The 21927-nt window shown below is 46.6% G+C and overlaps 1 protein-coding gene across 4 annotated transcripts in view; it reads right to left on the bottom strand.

Annotated features, from left to right (window-relative positions):
• The window catches only part of Fmo2 (flavin containing dimethylaniline monoxygenase 2), a 31125-nt gene extending 9405 nt beyond the window's left edge, over positions 1–21720 (bottom strand). For 3 of the 4 annotated variants that reach the window (XM_078022297.1, XM_005319816.5, XM_078022296.1), the window contains exons 1-8: positions 21562–21720; positions 21081–21217; positions 12572–12760; positions 9417–9579; positions 7986–8128; positions 4100–4299; positions 2580–2935; positions 940–1012 (exon numbers count right to left, since the gene is read on the bottom strand). In XM_078022297.1, the coding sequence (XP_077878423.1) occupies positions 940–1012; positions 2580–2935; positions 4100–4299; positions 7986–8128; positions 9417–9579; positions 12572–12760; positions 21081–21217; positions 21562–21604 (1304 nt within the window). In that variant the 5' untranslated portion in view covers positions 21605–21720. The remainder of the gene's footprint in view (positions 1–939; positions 1013–2579; positions 2936–4099; positions 4300–7985; positions 8129–9416; positions 9580–12571; positions 12761–21080; positions 21218–21561) is intronic. The other variant, XM_040277596.2, reaches the window with a different exon arrangement.
• Positions 21721–21927: the final 207 nt, after the last annotated feature.

Below are 21927 nucleotides of genomic sequence, written 5' to 3'. Positions count from 1 at the left end.
CTTAAGGAAGAAGGGGAAAAGGACAGATCCACATGAGTTCCAGGTCACATGGGAATACACGGCATCCACTAGCTGCTGAAAGGATGGAGGGTGAGTGGAGGATGCATGTGCTTTGAATGAGTCTGGGTGGAAAGTGGGAGTTTATCCTGGGAGGAAACCCTTAGCTCAGACGGACAGTAGGCCATAACTCAATAATCCAGAATCCCCAGGGACTGGGGAAGCTGACGAGGGTGACTGGGACTCTCATTTAGTGTTTTTTGAGCAGTTGTGAGTCTCCAGGCAAGGACATACCAGTCAGGGTTGCTGCAGAGTCATGTAGGACACATGCAAAAGCCAAGACGCTTGATATTTGCTTGTTAAGTTACTAATGTACCCAGAAGTCTGGCTGGCATGTAGTAGATGCTCAATAAATGTTAGATAAGAAGATAACCCCTTAAATCAGACATAAGACCCCCGAGACAACTTTCCCAGGATACTCCATCACTGTCGAATCCCATTCCATCTCAACAAAAATGACTAATCCTTGGTTCGTCACACCAAAATCCTTTCCGGATTTATTTTGATGGGTACCCCCAACTAACCTTCAGGAGATCTTCAGGCTACTGTCACACCACTGCCCCATCTCATTCCCTCTCTAACTGGGGTGTGGTGGCCTGAGAAGATCTGGAATCTCACATGTTCGTCATATAAAACTGAAACAAAATTACTCTAAGGAAAATGTTCTGATTTGGCAAAATTTCTAAGTAATTGGTTCTCAAAGTAGTATGTCCTACAAAACTGCAAATTCCCAGTCTCATCCGCAGAGCTTCTGATCTGGCTGGACTGGGTTGCAACCCAGCAATATGCACTTTTCTCAGCTAGGTGGCTTTTGTAGGTGGTCAGATCGCCATACTTTGAGAAACACTGGCCTGCATAAACATTTTTTAAACACATGCTTACAGGTCAATTCTTCTTTCATTCCTTGTGACGATGTCCTCCATCATGGCCTTCTCTGTGGGCAAGCTGCACAAGCCTAGAAAACAGAAGTTTGGTTTGAGTCATGGGCACGATCCGGCATCCTCGCTCTGTCTAGCAGTTGGTTCAAAAATCCGCTTCGGGCCATTTCATCAACCAGACAGGGCTGCTGTGTAGCCGAACCCAGGGGCGGGGCTGCTGGGGCCTTCTGTGTGATGCTCTCCTGCCGCACAGTCAGCGTGGACCAAGGGCCAGAGGCTCTGAGAAGAGATGGGGACGGTAAGCCCGTCTGAGGAGCTGGAACCCGGCCGAGGGGCATGGGCTCTGTTCTGGGGGAGAGAGGACCCTGGGACCACGTCAGACCTGCCTTTGGAAAGATCCATCTGGTGCCGTGTTGGGGGAAAAGGCTGAAGGGAGGTGAGCCTACAGGTTGAGAGACCAGGAAACGGCCATCAAACCCAGGCTGGTGAGAGATGAGAGTGGCCCCCACTAGTGAAGGGCAGTGGGCAGGGAAGGTAGATCAGGGCAGGACTCCTCACTGTGGGCTTGTGATTCCACCCCCCGTCCACAGGTGTCCTCTGAGCTCCACAGGTACTGAGAAACGGTCAAGTCCCTGCTCGTGGCCAGCCCTCTGACCCTCAGGTTCCGGAAGTCAGAACTGAGCTCGTCCTTGAAGCCCCCCTGTCCAGACTCGCATCCTCTCTGGCTGTCCGTCTGTTCCCAGCACTCTGTCCACCCAGGTTCCAGGGCTGGATTCTGCAAGCCCGCCTTGGTTCCTTCTCTCCCCCTGTTGAACCACCCTTCATCCTGCTGGTTTTGTCCTGAGTGATTTCGCACATTCCTGTCCTCCTCTCTGCTTTGTGCTCTGGCCCAGGCACATTGTGTATCAGCAGAGAGGATGGCAGGGGCCTTCTTGCTGGGCTCGGAGGCCCCATTCTCCCCCCTTTCTTTTCTCTATTCTGCACCTCTGCTGGAATAATCTACCTTAAGTACAAATCTGCTGATGCCTGTTCCTTGCTTATACCTCTCCACTTGTCTCTGGCTGAAGAGCTTTCTAAGGCTTAATCGCAGGCCACACTTAATCAGTAAGGGTCCAGAAGTGTCCACCAGACAATTTTAGGTGCAGCCAGATTTGGGAAGAACCAATTTACACGTTGCAATCCAGGACCCTCCGCATGGTGCAGTTTTGCTTCCTGTCCCGTCACCTTCCCCAAGGTTGCTCCCATGCCTCTCCACCTCACCCCCGTGCTCTGGGAATGCCGAGGAGCTGGCAGCTCGCCAGGTGCATGGACCTTTGTGCGTTCTCAGGGGGTTCCTTTTCTGCCCTAGAACAGCAGCCACCCAGGAAGTTGTCCTCGGCCGGATGCCCTCCCTTGTCCCACGCCATAGCTCTTGTGTGTTCCTACACCGAGGCATTTGCTGTGCAGTGTTAGAAGGATTTGTTTAGGTTTCTCTCTGTGCCCCCAGGTCCCAGCACAGGTGTCCAGTGAGTTTTCTGTTGCAGAGTTGAACCCCAGAGGCGGGGGGAATCACCTTCCGAGGAGGGTGAGAGTTGCCCCCGTGCCCGGGAGAAGCCTTTAGTGGGCACCTCTGCAGGGCTGTAGGAGGGCAAGCTGCCCACTCACCTTTGAAAACGCGTGTCGCCCAGCGTGCCTGCAGCTCAACGGTCGGGAAGATGGACCCCAGGGGCTGGATGAGACCCATACACGCGAGGGTGGCCTTCTCCAGCTGCGGGGGAAACATGTGTTTATACAGCGAGACCCTGCTGTCCTCCACCTTGACGAGGGACTCTTCCAGGAAGGGGAAAGCGAAGGTGTATCCTGTGGCGAAGACAATGACATCGATGTCCTCTTCTACCGTCTCATCTTCAAAAATGGCAGCGGTCTCGGTGAGCCCCGTCACCCTGGGTTTCACCTTGACAGCTCCGTAGAGTATGCGGCTCGGGAGGTCATCATTGAGGATGGGTTCCTTCAGGAGGTACCTGGGACACACAGAGAAAACACTCAGGACGACCTTTCACGGAGCCACCTTGGGCCCCCTGGGCATTTGGGGTGGTAGCTCTGAAAACAAAGGGGTTTCTCAGGTATCTTCGACTCTAACCTGACTTCATTCTCAGTCCCCAGATCCCTCCCTTCAATAAAGAAAGGACAGCATGTAGGTGAAGGGAGTAAAAGAGAAGGCCCCCTCCCCGGGGCTTAGACACAGCCAGCACTCGGTCAATCCCGGGAGGGCTGGGCACCATGTCCAATCGGTGCTTCTGAGTTTTTTGTTATCAGCTTCATTTTGCCTTTTCATTTAATTCCCACCTGATCAGAAGAAAGGAAGAGAAAACTTCACTTAATTAGTAATGAAACCTGCTGGGGGATCCGTGTGAGAGTCAACATGTAAGATAGGTCTGGGGACATCGGTTGATCCTGAGTATCCATGGACTCTCTTTGTGGTAACAGGATGGTGGACTGCACTATTTCTGGAGTTCTATTTTTTTCTTTATGTAGATCTGAGAACCATTTCCTTTTTTAAAGTGCGACAGCACATGCACTTGTGTCAGGCCTCAGTACAGCAGTTGCCTGGAGTTTATTAAGATCTAAAGATCTATTTTTTTTTTTTAATGGAAGGAGTCTCTTATCCACGAAAGAAAAATAAACACCCATAATGTTTGCTTGTGCTTACGATATCAATGATGTATATATTTGAGATCGACAAATATTTGTCTTTTAGTAAAGAGAAAGGAATCTGTCCTCTAAAGCTACCGGTGGGAGAGCCCTTGGGGTGCACCACCCTGGCCGAGCTACTCAGATGGGGAGCTATGTGCTTCCTACCTCGTCCCTTGAAAAAAAGGCTGGGGTCTCTAGAAGTAGCCTTCTCCAGTGGGGTCAGCTCTGGTGCTAGAAAGTTCTTCCCATAAGCCCCAATTCTGCTTTTGGAGCAGCGTCTGACACGCCTACGTAATCTTCTGAAATATGTTTTTTAAGATACAGGGAACAAGATTGGCATTCTCACTGCAGAACCCGTATGCTGCACGTACTGTTAGGTTGTGGCTCAGACGTCCTACCCTGTTAGCAACATGGATCTTTGTAAAGAGCGTCATCTTCAGACAACCTAGCTTACCGATGCACCAAATCATAGAAAAGCAAAATGACTCTACTTGTTTTCAGGCTGAAGACCATAATTTTCGTGGTTAAACCACCGATTCATCTGTTGCTCCAACATCCATTTGACAATGGCCCGTGGCAGAACGTTCCGGAGCATGGAGCTGAATCTAGTGTGGAACACAGAGTCCCAAGGATAACCATCTTCAGAGATCCGGCTCAAGACCCAGGAGCCTTTTCTGGTGCTGATAAATACCTGGGAAATAAAAGGAGTGCAGTGTAAATGGAACACGGTACAGAGCACTGTTCCCCCGGGAGGAGTCTACTGGGTGGGTGATCTAATGCGTATGGCCCCAGAATTCCCTGGGAATCTCTCATGAAGATCAAGTCTGTTGTGAGGGGACATGGCCTCAAAGTGACGTCCTTCTAGCTTCACTGTCAGCTTTATCATCAATGGGGGACCAGTGGCTTCGACGCCCCCTGAGGACTGCGTGGACCCGTGAGAATATCTCTGGGTAATACCAGAGGTCAGGTCCACCATCTCTGCTGTGTCTACAGAGTGATTTTCTGCTCCCAGGAGATCCACGTGCCTTGCCCACCCTCCCCCATTTCTTTCACGGTCCAGGTGAATATTTACAACCCTTGGAAATGTGTGGCCACAGCCTGATGACAGCACAGGCTAAAGCGGGGTCTGCACCCCCCGGAGGCAGCGCAGTGAGGGGAACTGCCTTCCACGCTGGGTTTTGAAGGTCGAAAACTCTGAACCGACGCTGCGGTTCTGTTTCTCTTCAAGTACAGCCCTGGGTTCCCTTTCAGATGTACTCTTTACCTTGTGTACTAGGGTTTCCCTTGTTTTCAGAACGTGTACTTAAATCTCTTTTCAAATATAAGTGTTTTCCTTGCTCTCCCAATCTCCAAGTGCACGTTAGAACTGCTTGTCTCAGATTTTCACTTGTCCTTTTGAGTTCTATGGTTTAAGGCTGTCCTTGATAAATGATTCACTTAAGAAGTTAAGACCATGCACTCTGGATCCAGACTACCTAGATATGAATCCCAGACCCACTGCTTAGTCAGTTGTGTAGTCCTGAGTGAGTTATTTCAACCTCTCTGTGCCTCCATGTCTCTCTCTCTAAAACGGGGGTATCATTCAGATTAAACGAGGTGCTACGTGTTAAGTACTTCAGGTACTGCCTGGCAAGCCGTGAGCTCTGCTGGCTGTTCCCATTTTGTAAATTCAGGCTGGAGGGGCTGGTTTCCTACAATGACTCACATCTGGACTGAGCTTGAATTTGGAGATACAGTTTGCGGCAAGGGCCTCAATCCTTAGGCTGTGGGAGCACCCCCACAAAACACTGTTGGTCTGTTGGTCTCTGGGTGGTCCCAGCTTCAGTCTTGCCCCTAGGCTGACTTGGCAGGACTTTCGTTAGGTCCTAGACACTGTCCTTCAGTGTTTCCTTCACTTACCACCCCAGTTCTCTCTTTGGGTTGGTCCCTGATTCATACTGGATGTCCTGCCTGTTCTCTTTGCTCCTTCCTGCTGAGATCCTACCTACTGCTTGGGGTTGGAGCTGGCCGGCCCCACCACTCCTGAAGCACATGCAGTTGGGGTGTGTTGGGAGCCGCAGCCAAAGGGGCCCCAGCAAACTTCCAGCTGCCAGCAAACTTCCAGCTGCCGGCTGATGATTGGCTCACAGCGGCCCCAGCAACATCTAGCTGATTGGCTCCTCTGCGGTGATGTTCATTGGGCTGTTTCCCTGCCCTTCAGACTGCCAGCTGATGATTGGCTCACAGCGGCCCCAGCAACATCTAGCTGATTGGCTCCTCTGCGGTGATGTTCATTGGGCTGTTTCCCTGCCCTTCAGACTGCCAGCTGATGATTGGCTCACAGCGGCCCCAGCAACATCTAGCTGATTGGCTCCTCTGCGGTGATGTTCATTGGGCTGTTTCCCTGCCCTTCAGACTGCCAGCTGATGATTGGCTCACAGCGGCCCCAGCAACATCTAGCTGATTGGCTCCTCCATGGAGCTGCTCATTGGGGGGGCGCCCTTGGCTCCGCCCATGCAACCCAGCCAATCGGCCTCAAGAGCAGGAGGATTGTGGGAGGTTGGGAGGCTGGGGTGGGGGTGAGAGGCTTGTGGAAGCCGGTGGTGGCAGTTGGGCTCTGAGGGTTTTTTCCTGAGGAGCTGTTTTGTTTGGCGTTTGTAGTTCTAAAAATAAAGTTAGTTTCTTTTGACAAGTGGCTCCTGAATTGTGCCCAGCCAGACTGCGGCAGGGGTCCGGCCCAGGCTGATCCCTCTGAGATGGGCTTCAGGATGGAGGGCAGGATTTTGGAGTTTAGAGGGAATGCATGGATGACCAGCCCCATCCCACAGTGTCCTGAGTGGGGCTTCTGGGCTCTGGCCGTGGGGCTGGATCCTGTGAACGTGACCTTCTTTTAACAGAGCAGGGCTCCCTCAGGATCTTGGTCATTCAGCTGTAATTTAAGTTCTGCAGTTGCACCCAGGTCTGTCTCTGGTGTGCACAGCTCTCGTAAGACCTCTGGTAAGTCTTCTCCCAGGAGATTTGAGAAGGCATTATTCTGAATAGAGATTTTGTAAGTACAGATTTATGTGATTAATTAGTATTGAGGAGGCTGGGGAAAGAAGAATGAGCTATTAAGCTCACAAATATGGCCAAGGTGGTTTCTTAATATTGAATCTGGCATCACAAGCAGGCCTTGTGCATGGCATGACCCCTGTGAAGGACTGGCTCTTGCAGTCCAGGACTTGGTATCTTTGGAGCATCCATCCTAAACCCAAAGCCCTGTCCTGATGCCCTACAGTGATCGAGGGTGGATTTTGCTTGATGGATGGCAATGTCAGCTCAGCTGTCTTCATCTCACCCAGTCACATGCCCTTCCCCCTGCCGTATAGGTGTCCCCAGTACGAGGGCATCGGGCAGGTGACCCCACACCCTTGCTGTGCTTGAGCTTTGATAGTTACTGCCTTCACACTTGTTCTTTATACCGAGGTCTTAAAGCTTTGAAAAGTGAAAGCTAATTTCTTTTCACACTTGGTTCTAATAAGTCCTTTTCTGGTTTTAGCAACCTGCTGTGTCCCTAGGTTGGCACTGATAATTCTGAGTGACAAGTGACTCTGAAAGGTCCCGTGTAACCCTTTCATTAACCTTCTGGGGAAACACCATGTGTATTTATCACATTTGCTACTGGGCATCTCAATGGCTCAATGTATAAGACTCAGGACAGGAAAGTTTTACAGGACAAAAGACAAGGCTGAGGCTGCCTGTGCAGCCAGAGACAGCAGCAGAGGAGCCCACGGTAGGGTGACTGGGCTCTGGCTCCAGGCCCTGTCAGGAGTGGACACTGGAGGGAGAACCCTTAGTTGTCCTCATCTTTGCCTGGGTCTGTCCTCTAGAAGGGATTTATTTTCTGCCATTTATTTAAATATGCCATCTGTTGACCCTATCCACTTCTGGTAATACTTGACTGGTGGTCGGCTGGCGTCCTTCCTGAGTGTGCGGGAGTTTTGGAGAGCACATGAACAGCTCCCATCCCAGGTGGGTGGCTGGCTGTCTATTCGCTCTTTCTTTCCTGGTATTTGTGCAACTGAGCATTATCTATATTTCAAATACCCTGAATTTCTAAAAGGCAGTCCCCAAAATATGAACAGGTCAGCTTCTCAGTAAGTCCCCTTGGGAGAAACTAGGTCTCTTATACTGAAAATCATCTAGTGGAAATTTCTCCTTTTACAAATGAGGGAGCCACAGCCCAGAAGTGACATGATCCCCTCTAGGACTCATGGCTGGTAGGGGCAGAGCGAAGAGGTACCATACTGGGCAACCCAACCAACTGGCGAGTAATGACTGATTTTGCAGCTGGGATGTGCCAGTTTGCCTGTCCCCCCTCTTCTCCCCAGGGTACCAGGTCAGCAGAGAGCATCGCACCTGCGCAGCCTCCTTGCTCAGCTCAACAGCAATGTCCGAGGCCGAGTTTCCGATTCCAATCACCAGGATGCGTTTGCCCTCAAATCCAACTGGGCGCTTGTATTGCCGGCTATGGAAATACTGGCCTTGGAACCTCTCGATACCTTCAGGGGGAAGAGGAGAGAAGGCTGTGAATGTCCAAGGGTGCAAGGGTGTCAGGCTAATTCCAGTGGAATGGCATTGTTGGTTTGCCTTTTTGGGGTCAGTCACTCATTTTCCTTTATCCCCTCTCACAGGAGTTACAGCACAGGTCAGCTGGGAAACTCAGAGTGGAGATCAGGAAAGTACAGGGAGAGGTTGAAACAAGAGGCTGCAGCACATGTATTTACCAGACAAAAAATGTGTTTGATGAACAGAGCAAGTGAGGTGCTGGCTTCTGACGACCCATGATTTGATTCTGGACTCTCTAGGGACACTTCTGTATCATACGGCAGATATTCTTTTAAATATATTTTAAACACATTATGAAATGATATTATTATAATTGTATAATAATTAGAATACATTTATTATTCTAATTTTGCAAATGCAAATGAAAACTAAAATAAGCCCAAACCCAGGCCTATAGAAGGAATGCACTGAGTAAGTCGGTAACCTGTTGGTGGTTGATTGCAGATAAGCATCTCCGTGTGCTTTCCTGGTCACCCGGGTCACTCTTCCCAGGAACACATGACTTTATTGAAGTACTTGTCTTTGGTTGTGTTGTTACTTGCAAGAACCATTATACCTTGTTTCTTAAAATGGGGGCCGTGGCCAGCAATGTCAGGATCCCCTGGGAACTTATTAGAACTGCAGATTCTTAGCTTCCTGCCAGGTATATGGGATCAGAAATCCTAGGGTGTGTTTCTCAGTCTGCCAGGTGATTCTGTTTGGGTTCCATTGCTTTGGACAGGAGGGCCCAAGCGTGATGGCCTGTTAAGTGCCCTGAACAAGCCTGCCACAGCCCCGGAGTCTGAGTGGGCAGGAGGAGCACTGCATTCCAGGTCTTCCTGCAAGGGAGGGCTGGGGCAGCCTCAGGACAGACCGTGGCAGTGCCCCTCTCCTGCCCTCCTCCCCGTCACAGTGCTGTGGCAGCACCGAGTCCCAGGCCCTCCCTCTGGACTGCTGACTGGGCATGGCTCTGAGGCTTGGGCTCCAGAGATCCAACAGACTCCTCTGCGCTGGGCAGGCACAGGGCTAACAGGGCCTCTTCTGCGCAGAGCCAGTGTGTGTGAGAATTCTCTGGAAAGCCTTGTGACTTTAAAGGACATCCGTGTGATGAAGACCCAAAGAGGTTGATACATGGATGGTGTTTGGAGTCTCATCTTTCCAGCTCCATCCCAGTCTTCCACTCCCCCAGCCCTGGCAGCAATCCAGGACACCTGCTCCCCACTTCGAATCCCCTGGCCTCACCTGGAAAGGACTGCAGGGGCATGTGGGGCAGGATGTGATGGCCACTGCAAACCATGACTGCATCAAAAGTGGCGCTCTGCTCTTTGCCGGCGCTCTGGGTGACAACCTCCCACTGGCCAGAGGATGAGAAATCTGGGCGTCTTTTCACATGGAGGACGGTCGTCTGGAGCAAACACAGAAGGCGTCATTTGAGAAAGGCTCAGGCTTGGCGTGGGCTTCCCGGGGCCTGGGAGTGGGGGTGGGTGGAGTGTGATGCAGAACCCCCATTAGTTCTCCTCCAAGCGCCCGTCCCTGCAGGCCCATGAGGCGAAGAGTGCCAAGTGTGCCCCTCCCATTCTCCGACAGGCAGCACCAGGGATGTGCTGCTCTGCACACCAGGCCTGACTCTGCAGTGGGGACCCTGTCCTGAGGGAGGACTTGAGGGAGAAAAGAGAAGGAAGGCAAGTCTGCTCATGCCATTCAAGTGCCCCACAGCGAGCATTTGTCAAGACACTCTTAGGGTGCCCCTGTGTGGGGACTCTGGGGGAACAGAGTTTCTCACGTGGAGCACTCAGCAGAGAGCTTGGCAGGTTGTCAGCCCTCCTTTGAGTGGCATTGTTAATGTTCATCATTGTTGAGAGTATGACCTGTTAGCTGTGCAGCTCAGGATGTCATCTGCTTGAAATAATTTATTGCTTCACGAATTGTTTTTAACAAGCCCATTGTCTGGAAGTCTAGTAGTTTAAAAAAGTGTTCCTAAGTGTTTCATGCCGGAGGTATTTAAGAAACCAATGGAAGCAGAGCTTGCCACACGTCTAGAGGAATGACATGCTGTAACTCTGGATTTCAGGTATCTGAGTCTCCTCTGTACATACTATGACTTGGGTAAGTGTCCCCCAGAGGCCCACTCACCAAGGGCTCGGTCTCCAGCCCACGGCACTGTGGGGAGGTGGTGGACCATTTAAGAGGTGGGGCCTAGCAAGAGGAAGTCTGGACACTGTGGGTGTACCCTAGAAGGGGACACTGGGCTCAGTCCCTTCTTGTCTCTGTACCCAGATGCCATGACATTGGCAGCCTTGCTCCACTGTGGGTTCCCCTCCACAGCTACTGCCTCCCTACATGCCCAAGGCAGTGGGCCAGTTGAACATCACTGAGACTTCCAAAACCACGAGCCAAAATAAACCTTTCCTTCTCTGAAGCTGATTAGCACAATATTGTTTTTTAAAAAATTAGACATTTTTCAAAATACCAGTTTGGTGACTTTTAAAGCTGTCTCAATTTAAAAATGGGTAGGTGACATGGATGGAAAACATGTGAAAGAGATTCACAATAGGTGGGTAGACAGCAGCTGAGAGAAGCTCTCAGATTTGTAGCTCAGAGTTGCCCATTAACCAAGCACTGTGAGTCCTTGCTATTCCAGGTGTGATATGAGGACCAGGGCCTTTAGGTCACCCAGGAGCCTGAAGGACGTGCAGACTCTGAGTTGTCATTGGAAGCCTGTTTAACCAGAGTCTGCACTTGAACAAGCTCTCTGCGTGGTTTCATCTGCAGTTGAGAAGCTGGTGCAGGTTACATTGCCACTCAGTAGAGCCTTGCACAGTTCACCTACTTCTTCTATTTTTATTTTTAATTTTTTTTTGGTACCAGGGACGCTTTACCACTGGGTTATATCCCCCATCCATATATATATGCAGATGGACACAGTACCCTTATTTGTTTTGTTTATTTTTATGTGGTACTGAGGATCGAACCCAGTGCCTCACAAGTGCAAGGCAAGCGCTCTAAGGCTGAGCCTCAATCCCAGCCCTCCCAATCCTTTTATTTATTTATTTTTTAAATTTTGAAACCAGATCTTGCTAATTTCCTGAGGCTGGCTTGAAACTTGTAAGCATCCTGAGTTGCTGGGATTACTGTTGTGCACCTCTGCACCTGGCCTTTTTTTTTTTTTTTTAAATGAGGTGACATTCACTTTATTAATTCTTGATGCAGCATAGACTACAATGTGAATAAACATCAGTGAAAGGCAAGATGGTTTTCATGCAGCATTTGTTTTCCTATCTCTGAACTGTCAGCCCTAGTATCTACTGTTTCTTGAATCAAGTCCTAACATCTATGACTTAATCAGGGCAGAGACCAGTAAACGGAAATCCCCACCCTCCAGAAAACAATGGCAGCAGTAACATAATAAACAGGAGAAACAGCTCCCTTGTAACTTTAACATGATCTTTAGAAGAACAGAGAGTATAAACTGCATTTTACAGGAGGGCTGTAGGTTTGTTACCTAGATTGATAGCTAGATGGACAAAGACCTACCATTAAGCTTCTGTTTTAAAGAACCAGCCATTCACAAGATAAAAGTACCAGGAATCGGGATAAACTATATTAGGTAAAACTGCACATTTTAACAGTGTTTACAAATATAGACTTCCATAAAAATTAATAATTAAAAACTAATATGATACAAGCCTGGTACATGTAAAAGTAGAATTACTAAGAAAATGAGATGTATCAAAACAAATATGCCTAACAGTATTTATCTGAAATATAATTTAAAATTCATTTTCAATAATTTAAAATTCATTTTCTATAGAGTTACTAGTCCTCAGAGAATATGTTAATGATAACAAGGCAGTGTGTGGAATGACAATGTTTGGTTATTGTTGTTGATTATTTGTTTTTGAGAAAGCAAAGGAAAAGATGATTCCAAATGTATTTCAAAATGATCTGCCATCTGTGTGTTGCTGGAGGTTGTGAAATTAGCAGGGATAGTTCCCACAGGCTTCTGAGGTGAAGGGAGAGTACCAAGTTTATTTAACACATATCAAGAAATCCCATTATAGAGATGTTTAAAAAAGTAATCTGATTTTCTTCAGATATCCTCTCAAGGAAAATAAGCTAGGGACATCAATGGTAATGGATATAGTTTAAATGCAGTTTTACCATTAATATTATCATCATTAAATGTTCAATTTTAACAGTTGATTTTCTTCTATTAATGTAAACGATCTACAAGACCAGGCAGGAGCAATCACACTGTTTGGGGGGATTAGTATCATGCTCTAACCTTTTAACAAAGAGAGTTTATTCACAACTTCTTCTATCATCAGGATAACTTTTTTATTTAAAAGTGAACTGAACTAACGTAGAGAAACTTATTTCCCCCCAAAATACAGTACCTGGAATTGGATGTATTTTAGAAGATCAAACTTTTTGGCAAAAATCCTGAAATATTCCAGAAGTTTGGAATTGTGTAGGAAGTTTGGGAAATCTTCAGGCATAGGAAAGTCACTGAAACAGGACATTTCCTTGCTGGTGTTGGTGATGACGGATCGGTAGATACTTGCTCGGCCATCTTCTACATTTTCCTGAAGGAGGGAGTGAAATAATTAGGGGTGGTCATGTACTGGAACAATCCCTTGGTTTCCCACCTTCCTCACACTCCTGTGCCAAGTGACTCTGTAATGTGGCAGCAGGATAGAATGCATGGGTGGAGAGGTGCAGTGTGTTCCTGTGCTGGGACCTGTGTGCGTTTGCCAGCTTTGCTGAATGGGATGCTGTTGATGGGTGTGGCGGGGACCATTTATTTGGCACATTGCAGGATATTTAGTGTCCCAAGTCTCTACCTATTTAATGTCATCTTCTGGGAACCAGTTAACTGCTTAAATTTGCCCTCAAGAGGCTTCACACACCCTTTCCCTCTTTAGGGACCACAACATGCTGGGACATTGGACAGAGAACAAGATAGAGAGTTTGAAGTAAAATGAGTACATTTGGGAGTGGGGAGTTTTCACATCTGGCTTTGTATCTGCCTGCCTGTGCTTTATGCAACTTTTCCTTCCTCCAGTGATAAAGGTGAGGAGCGCTGACACCGATCGAACCTTAAACCTGATTTCTGATGTCAACAAATGTGCTTTGGCAAAACCTGAAGCAGCCATATGGTTGAGTCTGATTTCTCCTACAAATAGTGCTCTGCAGAATGCCCTGCATGGGGAATCTGAAAAGACCTGAGTATGGTGATTCAAAGTCTGTGAAATCAGTGTGTGGTCAAAGAGGCTTTATTAGGAAATTTAAATGATGCTACCCAAGAAGAGCCCAATATGTGTTCTGAGGATGCACACACTGAGGCATAAGGCAGAGCAATAGCACGCGCTGATTCGGTTCAGCATCAAGGCCGGTATGAAGACACGGAAAGCCTGTAGGAATTCACCAACCGAAAGAAGTGACAGACTTCCTGAGACAGCCCCAAAGGGTCTTCCACAGCGTGTGACAAAGGAAAGCCAAGAGTCACCTCTAGTCCAGCTCCACCCTAGATCAGTCGTGCATGTTCTTTCTCATCCTTGTTCTCACAGAACATTTCTTTCCTGCCTGATCTTTAGGTGGAGGTTAGTGTGGACTAGCAGAAGGGCGTTGGTCTCTAGAGTTAGATGCGAGTTTGAATTCACCTCCTTCAGACTGTTTTGAGTCGGGACCAGTGAGTGCCCCGAGTTCCAGCCCCCTCTTGTGTGCACAGGGCTGCAGCAGTGCACAGCAGCGGTGGCCTTCCTTAGTGAGGAAGCCAAAGCTTAGACAGCTGTCAGTCAAGGCTCACTGCTCACCGCAGCACAGAAGTCCACCAGGGTCGCTGCCCTGACGGGTACCAATAACTGCACGGGTGCATTCGCGTCACCAACCTGAGATTTCTAGTATTTTCTGTTCAGAGGTTAAACTTGATCTCAAAGAGTTCAAAAGAGTACACTTAAGGGGTCTTGTCTCCTAAGTGAAAAGCTCCCTCTGTGTCCTGGACTTCACTGTGTCCTAATTTCAGGGGTTAGCAGCACCAATATGGGTGCCAAAGCTAAATGATGTAGGATCCTTGCTAAATAGAGGCTGTTCCTAAATGTCTTCTGCCCTCCTTCCTCTCTCGTCTTCTCACCCACTCATGATCATTCCACCCCTCTTACTTACTGTAGGTCTTTTTTCATGGGTGTGTATTTAATTTTCCTGGACAGAATCAAAACTTGGACCATGCCTGTCACGATTGCACATGGCTTGGGAACAGCTAGTCAGGGCAGGCCAGTTTCCTGGGAGGTCAGTGTTGACTGTGATATTATTGCTAACTGTAAGCAAGTATTGGAATCCTAAGGGGGTTTGCCATAGAATATGGAGGGGCTTCTGCCTGATGCAGGGATACAATGATCTAAACTGGATAAATAAACAATGATATTTTAATTTTCAAATACTAGCTTCAAATTTCATAATACTAAAGCCAAACTGGTTTTTGACTGAACACAATGTCCTTGGCAAGACTGAGTGCCTGAGCTTCTTATCCAATCAAGTGCTCAGAATAGGAAATATTTCATTAAGAAAAAAAAAAAAGAATATTTGTAAGATCAGACCAGATAATTTTGTGAGTAACACAGAGTAATCAGTAAGGCTTTCTGGAATCAGAGGGACTGGGCTGATATCCCAATCCCGCCACCTCTAATGGTTTGGTGATCATGGACAATTACATAAGCCAGTCTCCTCATTGTTCCCTGCACAATGGGACTCACTGATAACTCCAGCATAATAAGGCACTTATCACAATGCCTGGCTCAAGATATGTCCTCAGTCAGTGTTTGCCTCTTTTGCTATTATTATATACCACTAGAGTAAACTTTTAAAAGAAACCATAGATTAAAATCAGTCAAACTAGACTGTTAAGCTATAGCCAGGATGTTAGTTGTTTGTTTTTAAGACTCAATGAATTGGCTTTAAAATGTGGTGGATTTTCGTCAGGCCAATTTTAAGGGAATTTGAGTGGTGAGATCTTGTTCTGGTGCCTGAGCCCATGTAGTGACCAGGGCAAGGCTCACCTTCATGAGTCGTGCTTGTGCAGTTTATCAGCAAATGATGATGATATTAGGATTCTTATCTGAAGATCTTTATAGATGTGTTCATTGGTAGACAGTAGTTTAAAAAGTGTGTTGGGCTGGGGGTGTAATAAAATGGTAAAAGCACTTGCCCAGCGTGTATGAAGCCCCGGGTCCTATCCCCAGCACCCCACAAAACAAAATATATATAAAAAAGAATTTTTAAAAATGTTATTTCTTCCTACATTTAGTTGGATGAAATAGATGTGTTTGAATAAACCTAGGTAAAATGGGTGTTGTTTTCCCAGGAGAAAAGGAAGATGATTAATACTGACTTCATAAACAGATACATATCAAGTGTTTATTCTGCGCAGGCCTGGAGTTTCAACTTAGGGGTAAGATGCAAACATCTATGGTTTGTATGGAGCTTATTAGTCTATGGAATTAAAATGCATTAGGGCTTTGGGGACATGAAAGTGAAGAAACGAAGAGAAGAGGGGCTTTGGAGTCAACCAAGACAAGGACAGGGAGATACAGATTCCAAAACAGATAAATGAACTTACTTGTTTACTTAAAATACAAGCACTTCCTAAAGATGATATTCATGCACACAGAGACTGGATTTGCTTATGGGTCAAATTTGCTGCAGTTTACTTGGTTGAGACAAATGGTCATATGAGGATTTTCCTCATTCGAAATTTTCAGAATGTCAAAAAACTGTATTTTAAAACTAAATTAGTTCAGGTAACAGTGATTTGGGATTTGTCAACTTTTTAAAATACACATATTTTTAGTTGTCGTTGACACATACCTTTATTTTATGTGGTGCTGAGGATCGAACCCAGTGCCTTGCACATGCTTGGAGAGTACTCTACCAGTGAGCCACAATCATAGCCCTGGATAGATCATCTTTGACCATGGACTAGATTAAAGTATTTTTGACTTTATGAAAATAGAAAGGTTGTCAAAACTAAGTAAGATTCAAGGTAGAATATATATAAGCTATTCAAGAGAGCAAACTTATAAAGCAAAATTAGATTCGCTTGTTATGAAGATGAATTACAAAAACCTACACATTAGTCCTTTTTTTTTTGTGAAACATCGTCATATTGACTTTACCAATCAGTACTTTGCTCCCATGATGGATAGTTATTCTACAAAGTTAGAAATAATAAAATTACTTTTCTTTGAAAACTTTCTCTCATGCTATCTTTTCACTCTTTGGGATGGATCTTACATCCATCTACTGTACTACATGAATATGTTTGAAACTTTTTACTTCTTTGTCTGACACTGAACACAAAACTATGGTCTCCAAAAGCATTGGTGGCCAGTTACCCTAGAGGATTCGGGAGCTCTGAAAACCACCAAGTTTGAGTAGGTCTGAATTGTGCCCAGATGCCTGTGTTTTGGAAGAGCTCCCTCGCTACTCAGATGTGCAGAGGAGTCAGGGAGCCGTCTAGCATCCCTGCAGGCTCCCGTCTTTCACTGGGCTGGCATCTCTTTGAATCACTGGCCTCGATCCCTCAGAGTTTTCTCATGCAACTTCCCGACTCAGGTATTTACAAGGGACACAGTCTCCTCAGGATGGACCCTGTCCATTCTCTGGAGCCTCAAAAGTTGTCACTCCTCCACCTGCCTCCTATATTCTAGCTGTGCTGTGACTCTGTGTCCTCTAAGACTCAGGTCTCTCAAGCTTCCATACTTCTGCATATGCTGTTTGCTCTGCCTGGGACTCTCTATCTGCATGTTCACAGACCCCATCCCTAGTTATTGTCAAGAAATAACAGCATCACCACCTCATGGAAGTCTAATTCCCACTGGGTGAGGCTCTGTGATTCCAACAGCAGTCAGCGTGTTAGCCCTTATAAAATTGCACTCTGAAAGGGATTTTCTTTTGTATTCCTTCCTGAGGTACAAGCTCCTTGACAGAGGACAGTACACCTCTGTATTTTTAGCACTTGGTATGAGTCTGGAGTATAGGAGGCTTCAGTCAATATGTTTATTGAATGAGTCATGCTAACCAGGAGCCTTTTCTATCATTGCATAAAGGACTTAATAATAAAAAAATAGGCATTCACTATTTGCTGATAGTACACTATAAACTTTGTTCTGTTATAAAACATTATTTATTTATAGTATACTATAAATTTTATTCTATTCTATTGTTCTTTAAACTTGTTAGGAAAAGTTAACTTATATCTTAGACCACTGGTAAACAGAACTATGGGATCATTATATTGCACGTTTGATTAAATTTGGTTCTGTCAAATGGGCAGCAGAGTGCCAAAATCCATTATAGTGAATTATGATGTGATAAACTTCTCTAGGAGAACCTCTGCAAGAAAAACCAAGGTCAGGCTGTCGTTATGTCTTCTATTAAGGAGATGGCGCTTTGCTCTAAACTCATCCAGAGAAGACAATACTCTTAAGTGAACAGATGCAGCTAACAATCACATGCCAAATAAAACAGGAAAGGCTTTGAGGAGGAGGAAAGCAGGTGGAGTGCATACTGAGGTCGCAAGTCCCACCGGGTGCTGGCCCAGGTAACTGCTTCTCATTTTTATCCTTCTATGATCTACATTCTAATCAATAACTTCCACGGACACAAACGCAGATCGTCAAAGTTGTGAAGACCCGGAGCAGGGAGGCAGACAGTGATGACAGATGGTTGATGTCAGATAGACTTTTCTCAACCAAGGATCAAACCAACTAATGTTTAATACACACAAATGAGAATTCTTCTAAGTAGGGTAGAGCAATGAGCCACTCAAGAACAGGATAATAGTGACTTGGATCATCAGTTGCTCAAATGGACAAGACCCTGAGGTTTTAACAGATCCCCAAATCAGCGTGAGTCACGTGATGAGAGAAGCAGTGCCGTGGTGGACCACATGTGTGTATTCTCAGTTCTGTGGCTTCTTCTGAGAACTGTCACTGCTTAGTCATATGGGCAAGACTCTTCACCTTGACTTCCTTATGGTTAAATGGGGTTGATAGTTATAGATAATGTTAAAGGTTATTGCAAGTATAAAATGAGATAATGCATGTGAAAATAATTCTACCAAGGTGAGCTTTCATTTCTTGAATGCCATCAAAGCCAAGGAACCTTGACCTGCCTTAGTGGAGGCCGCTGTGCGGGCTGTGTACAACGTCAGGCCAGGTGATCACAAATGTGCCGAGGACCGTGCTGGTGTCTGATTCACTTTTTACTGTCTGAGGCATGCCCGGCATCTCTTTGACCCTGAAAAATGTCTTTGGAGAAAATAAATTTATTTGAAATATTAGACCTTGGTGGAGTCATGTTTTAAGAGACAAAGTGATATTTCAGACCGACTCTAGAGGAAAGAGACGGAGGCATCTAGAGATTGTTATGTGAAAATTAATTGAAATAGCTGGGCACATGCCCTGGGAGAGGGGAGGCCTGTGTGTAACAGGAAAGCCGGGTGCATTGGTTACCTCCCCATGACTACAAGGCATTGGGCATAGGCAGAGAAGGCTAATGGCTCTCTCCGTACCTCAGTGAGGTTGTTAAATGCAAAGGCTCAGACCTTCGTTTGCGTTCTTTTGCATCTATTATGTTCCCCTGCGTGTTATTTATCTGCATCCTGAATTTCTGGTTCACATATCAGTGAAGGCAATCCCAAGACCCCCTTCCCATGGGCATAGTGAAGAGAGATGCATGCTGAGTGCTTCTGTGCTGGGAAAAGAGCTAGAGCATGATCTCCGCCCTGCCTGCCCTCCCAAGATGGCACTAGGGGGCGCTGGAGAAACTTCTCCTAGAATTCAGCACCAAAGCTGGGCTTGGGACAAGGATTTTACATTTTTTTTTTTAAAACTGTCATCACTACATGTTTTAAGTGATCTCCAAAGGATTGTGTGTAATCAGAGAAATTAATGAAAAACTCATTTATAAACCAATTTTGGGTGTGGAGGGATCTCATGAAAATAGAAGGGAGATAGTAGAATGGGGTAGAGGTCTAAAGGGAGGGAAGAGGAGGGAAAGGGGAGGTGGCGGGGAACAAAAGGGATAGATTATATTGTGTGCAGCACAAATGTGTAACGACGGGTGCCATGATGTGGAATTGTAATGCATCAGTAAGTAAATGGGAAACAGAAAAGGTTTGGGGTGGTAGAGTTGTGAAGAGGCATTTCCCTGTGAGCAGGGGGCTTGCCAGTGGCCAAGTGGCCCCCTTGGCAGTCAGTCTCCGGAAAGATCCTTGCGAGGAGGGCCCGGGGTACAGCCTGTGAAGTTTTGATTACTGTTTCCCCTGCAGAGAGGTAGTATGTCTTTAATCACAACAGAAATGACCAGCATTTTATATCACCCTCTCAGGACCAGCTATAATAGACTAACGGCCAGTTTGTAAGAAATGAATGTGATTCAAGCTGGTTTTCCAGCTTTCCTCTCTGCAAAGCCATGTGTCTCATGTGAGGATCGATCTCTGACTCCGAGAGTGCTTGAGAGCAATATTTCCCGCTTGATATTGTGCAGCGCTTGCCAGACTTGTCTCATCACAAGATTCACTGGAAATCTTTTAAAACCCCCAGGAGACTCTGATTCTGAAGGTCCGGTAATCAGTGTCTTTAAGAACCCACACAGGTGTTTCTCAGGTCAGATTACATTCGAGAAGTCTAATGTTAGAAACATTCCTTTGGAATGAGTGTTTAATCGGCAAAGCACATATTCCGGGTGACCTTGCCATACCCCTAGTTGCTCAGCCTGTAGGAAGAGCACTCTGGATGGCCACTGCTGACATGGTTACATCCCCTCTGCATGGATTTGAACATTTTGCTCCTGTCTGGAATGTTCTCATGTATCTCGATACCTCAGTTAGATACACCTAATACATAACCCTTAGGTTGCATCTCCTGAGTTATGAACTCGAATTTTGGTTTAACCTTTTTGAGCAAGAACACAAGTTAGGGCATAGTGATAAGTAGGTGCTCAGCTCCCTGGGATTGAATGTGACACCTCGACCTGCGTGGCCATGGCCAGCTACTCAACCTCCCTCCTTCTCCACTTGCTAGTCCATAAAGTATGTAGACACTGTTAGTAGCTAACAGAGAACTCTGTGGGGAGTCGGGAACTGTTCTAAGTTCTTTATGTAAATGATCTCCCCTCATCCCCAAAGCAGCACTGTGAGATAATTCCACGTCTCTGATATTATCCCCAATGGGACCATGTAAACTGAGGCACAGGGATGTCAGTCACTTGCCCAAGATCTCACAGCAAGGAAGTGGCAAGTCAGTACCTTTTGAAAGCTTGTGGGAAGGAATAATTATGAAACTTCATGTGCCTTTCTGATTTTAATACAAATCCTTAAGGATGGCTAGCAGTGTCACTATTGGCACTTGGTGAATAGCAAAAATTGAAATAATACAAATATTTAATGAAGAGTTTCATAGCAGTTATACTACCACATAATCTGTAGTTTGGAGAAACAAACGTGGTTATTTGTGGGAGAGAATATCAGAAGTGGTGGTGCACATTTTCTGAAGAAGCGTTCGGCTCAGTGATGGAAAAAGGAGTAAATAGTGCCTCGAAAAGATTCCTGTTGCTGCTATTTTGTAAGATGTTCTCCAACGTTAGTATAGTCCCTAACTAGAACACAGGAGAATGACAAAAATATGGGCCACGAGACGGTGGCTGGATACAAAGGATGTCTGCCTGGGTTGGCACCTGGGCTAGCCTAGTGTTGACCTGGGCAGAGATGCCAGCCTGGGACTCAGGTATGTAACAAGAGAACTGGATCAAAGTCGCCCTGAAATCCCTGCAGAGGGCCACAAGTAGCTATGATTCACCCTGAAATAGCAGCATCGCCCAGTCAAGATGCAAGGAAACCTCACTTACCTTGAACCTCCACAGCCCTCCGATGTCTTCTGTCCTCTCAAAGCAAGTGGGCTCCAGCCCCTCGTCCACACAGCACTTCAGCGAGACCAGGCCACTGACCCCGGCTCCGATCACTGCCACCTTCTTTGCCATGTGTCCTGTCAAGGAGTTGACGGGTCATTACTGCTTAACACAGGTGAGAGAGTCCCTGTGGTGTGGTCAGGTAGCTGGATTTCAACAGTCTCATGGTAACTCAGTAAGCAGCACTAATTGAATGAAACGCCTCGCCGGTCAAATCCTAGTCTCCTTTTCCCCTTGAGAGATGCTGAATTGTCTTGGACTCGCTTGCAGACCTTGTTTATGAGTCTCGGTCTAACATTAAAAACAACCCCTTTAACAAAGCCAAAGTATGCAGTAAGGCAGTGTGTGAGGTGAGCCAAGCTGGGTCGTGTCCCTCCGGGTCCTGAGACCTTCCTTCTCTGCTCCTGGCTGTCATGCTTACCTTGTCTTTGAGCACTGCCCCTCTGAGAGCAGAGTTCTCCCATTGCATGTGAGCTGGAGACAGTCTTAAGAGGCAGAGGTGCTGTGGGAAGCGGGAGGAGCTTCCTGCTCCTCCCCCAGCATTCTGCCAGCTGAAGCTCCAAGGAGTCCTGGGGTTAAACAAGAGGCTCAGTGCTCCAGCCAGGTAGTGACCGAGGACCAAGACACATACTTGGCATGCCGAGCAGGTGGTTCAGAAGTTCATCTTATCATGGGTGTAACAAATGTGCACTGAGTTGATAAAAATGGATAAATAAAAATAAGTTAAAACCATCCCTAACCTAAGTACCCATTTTGATATGTTCTTCCACCTGCTTATATATATATA

This window comes from Ictidomys tridecemlineatus, chromosome 10 (assembly GCF_052094955.1).
Source record: "Ictidomys tridecemlineatus isolate mIctTri1 chromosome 10, mIctTri1.hap1, whole genome shotgun sequence".
NCBI lineage: Eukaryota > Metazoa > Chordata > Mammalia > Rodentia > Sciuridae > Ictidomys > Ictidomys tridecemlineatus.
The sequence above is the reverse complement of the archived record's forward strand: the minus strand, read 5'-3'. Positions and strand labels throughout refer to the sequence as shown.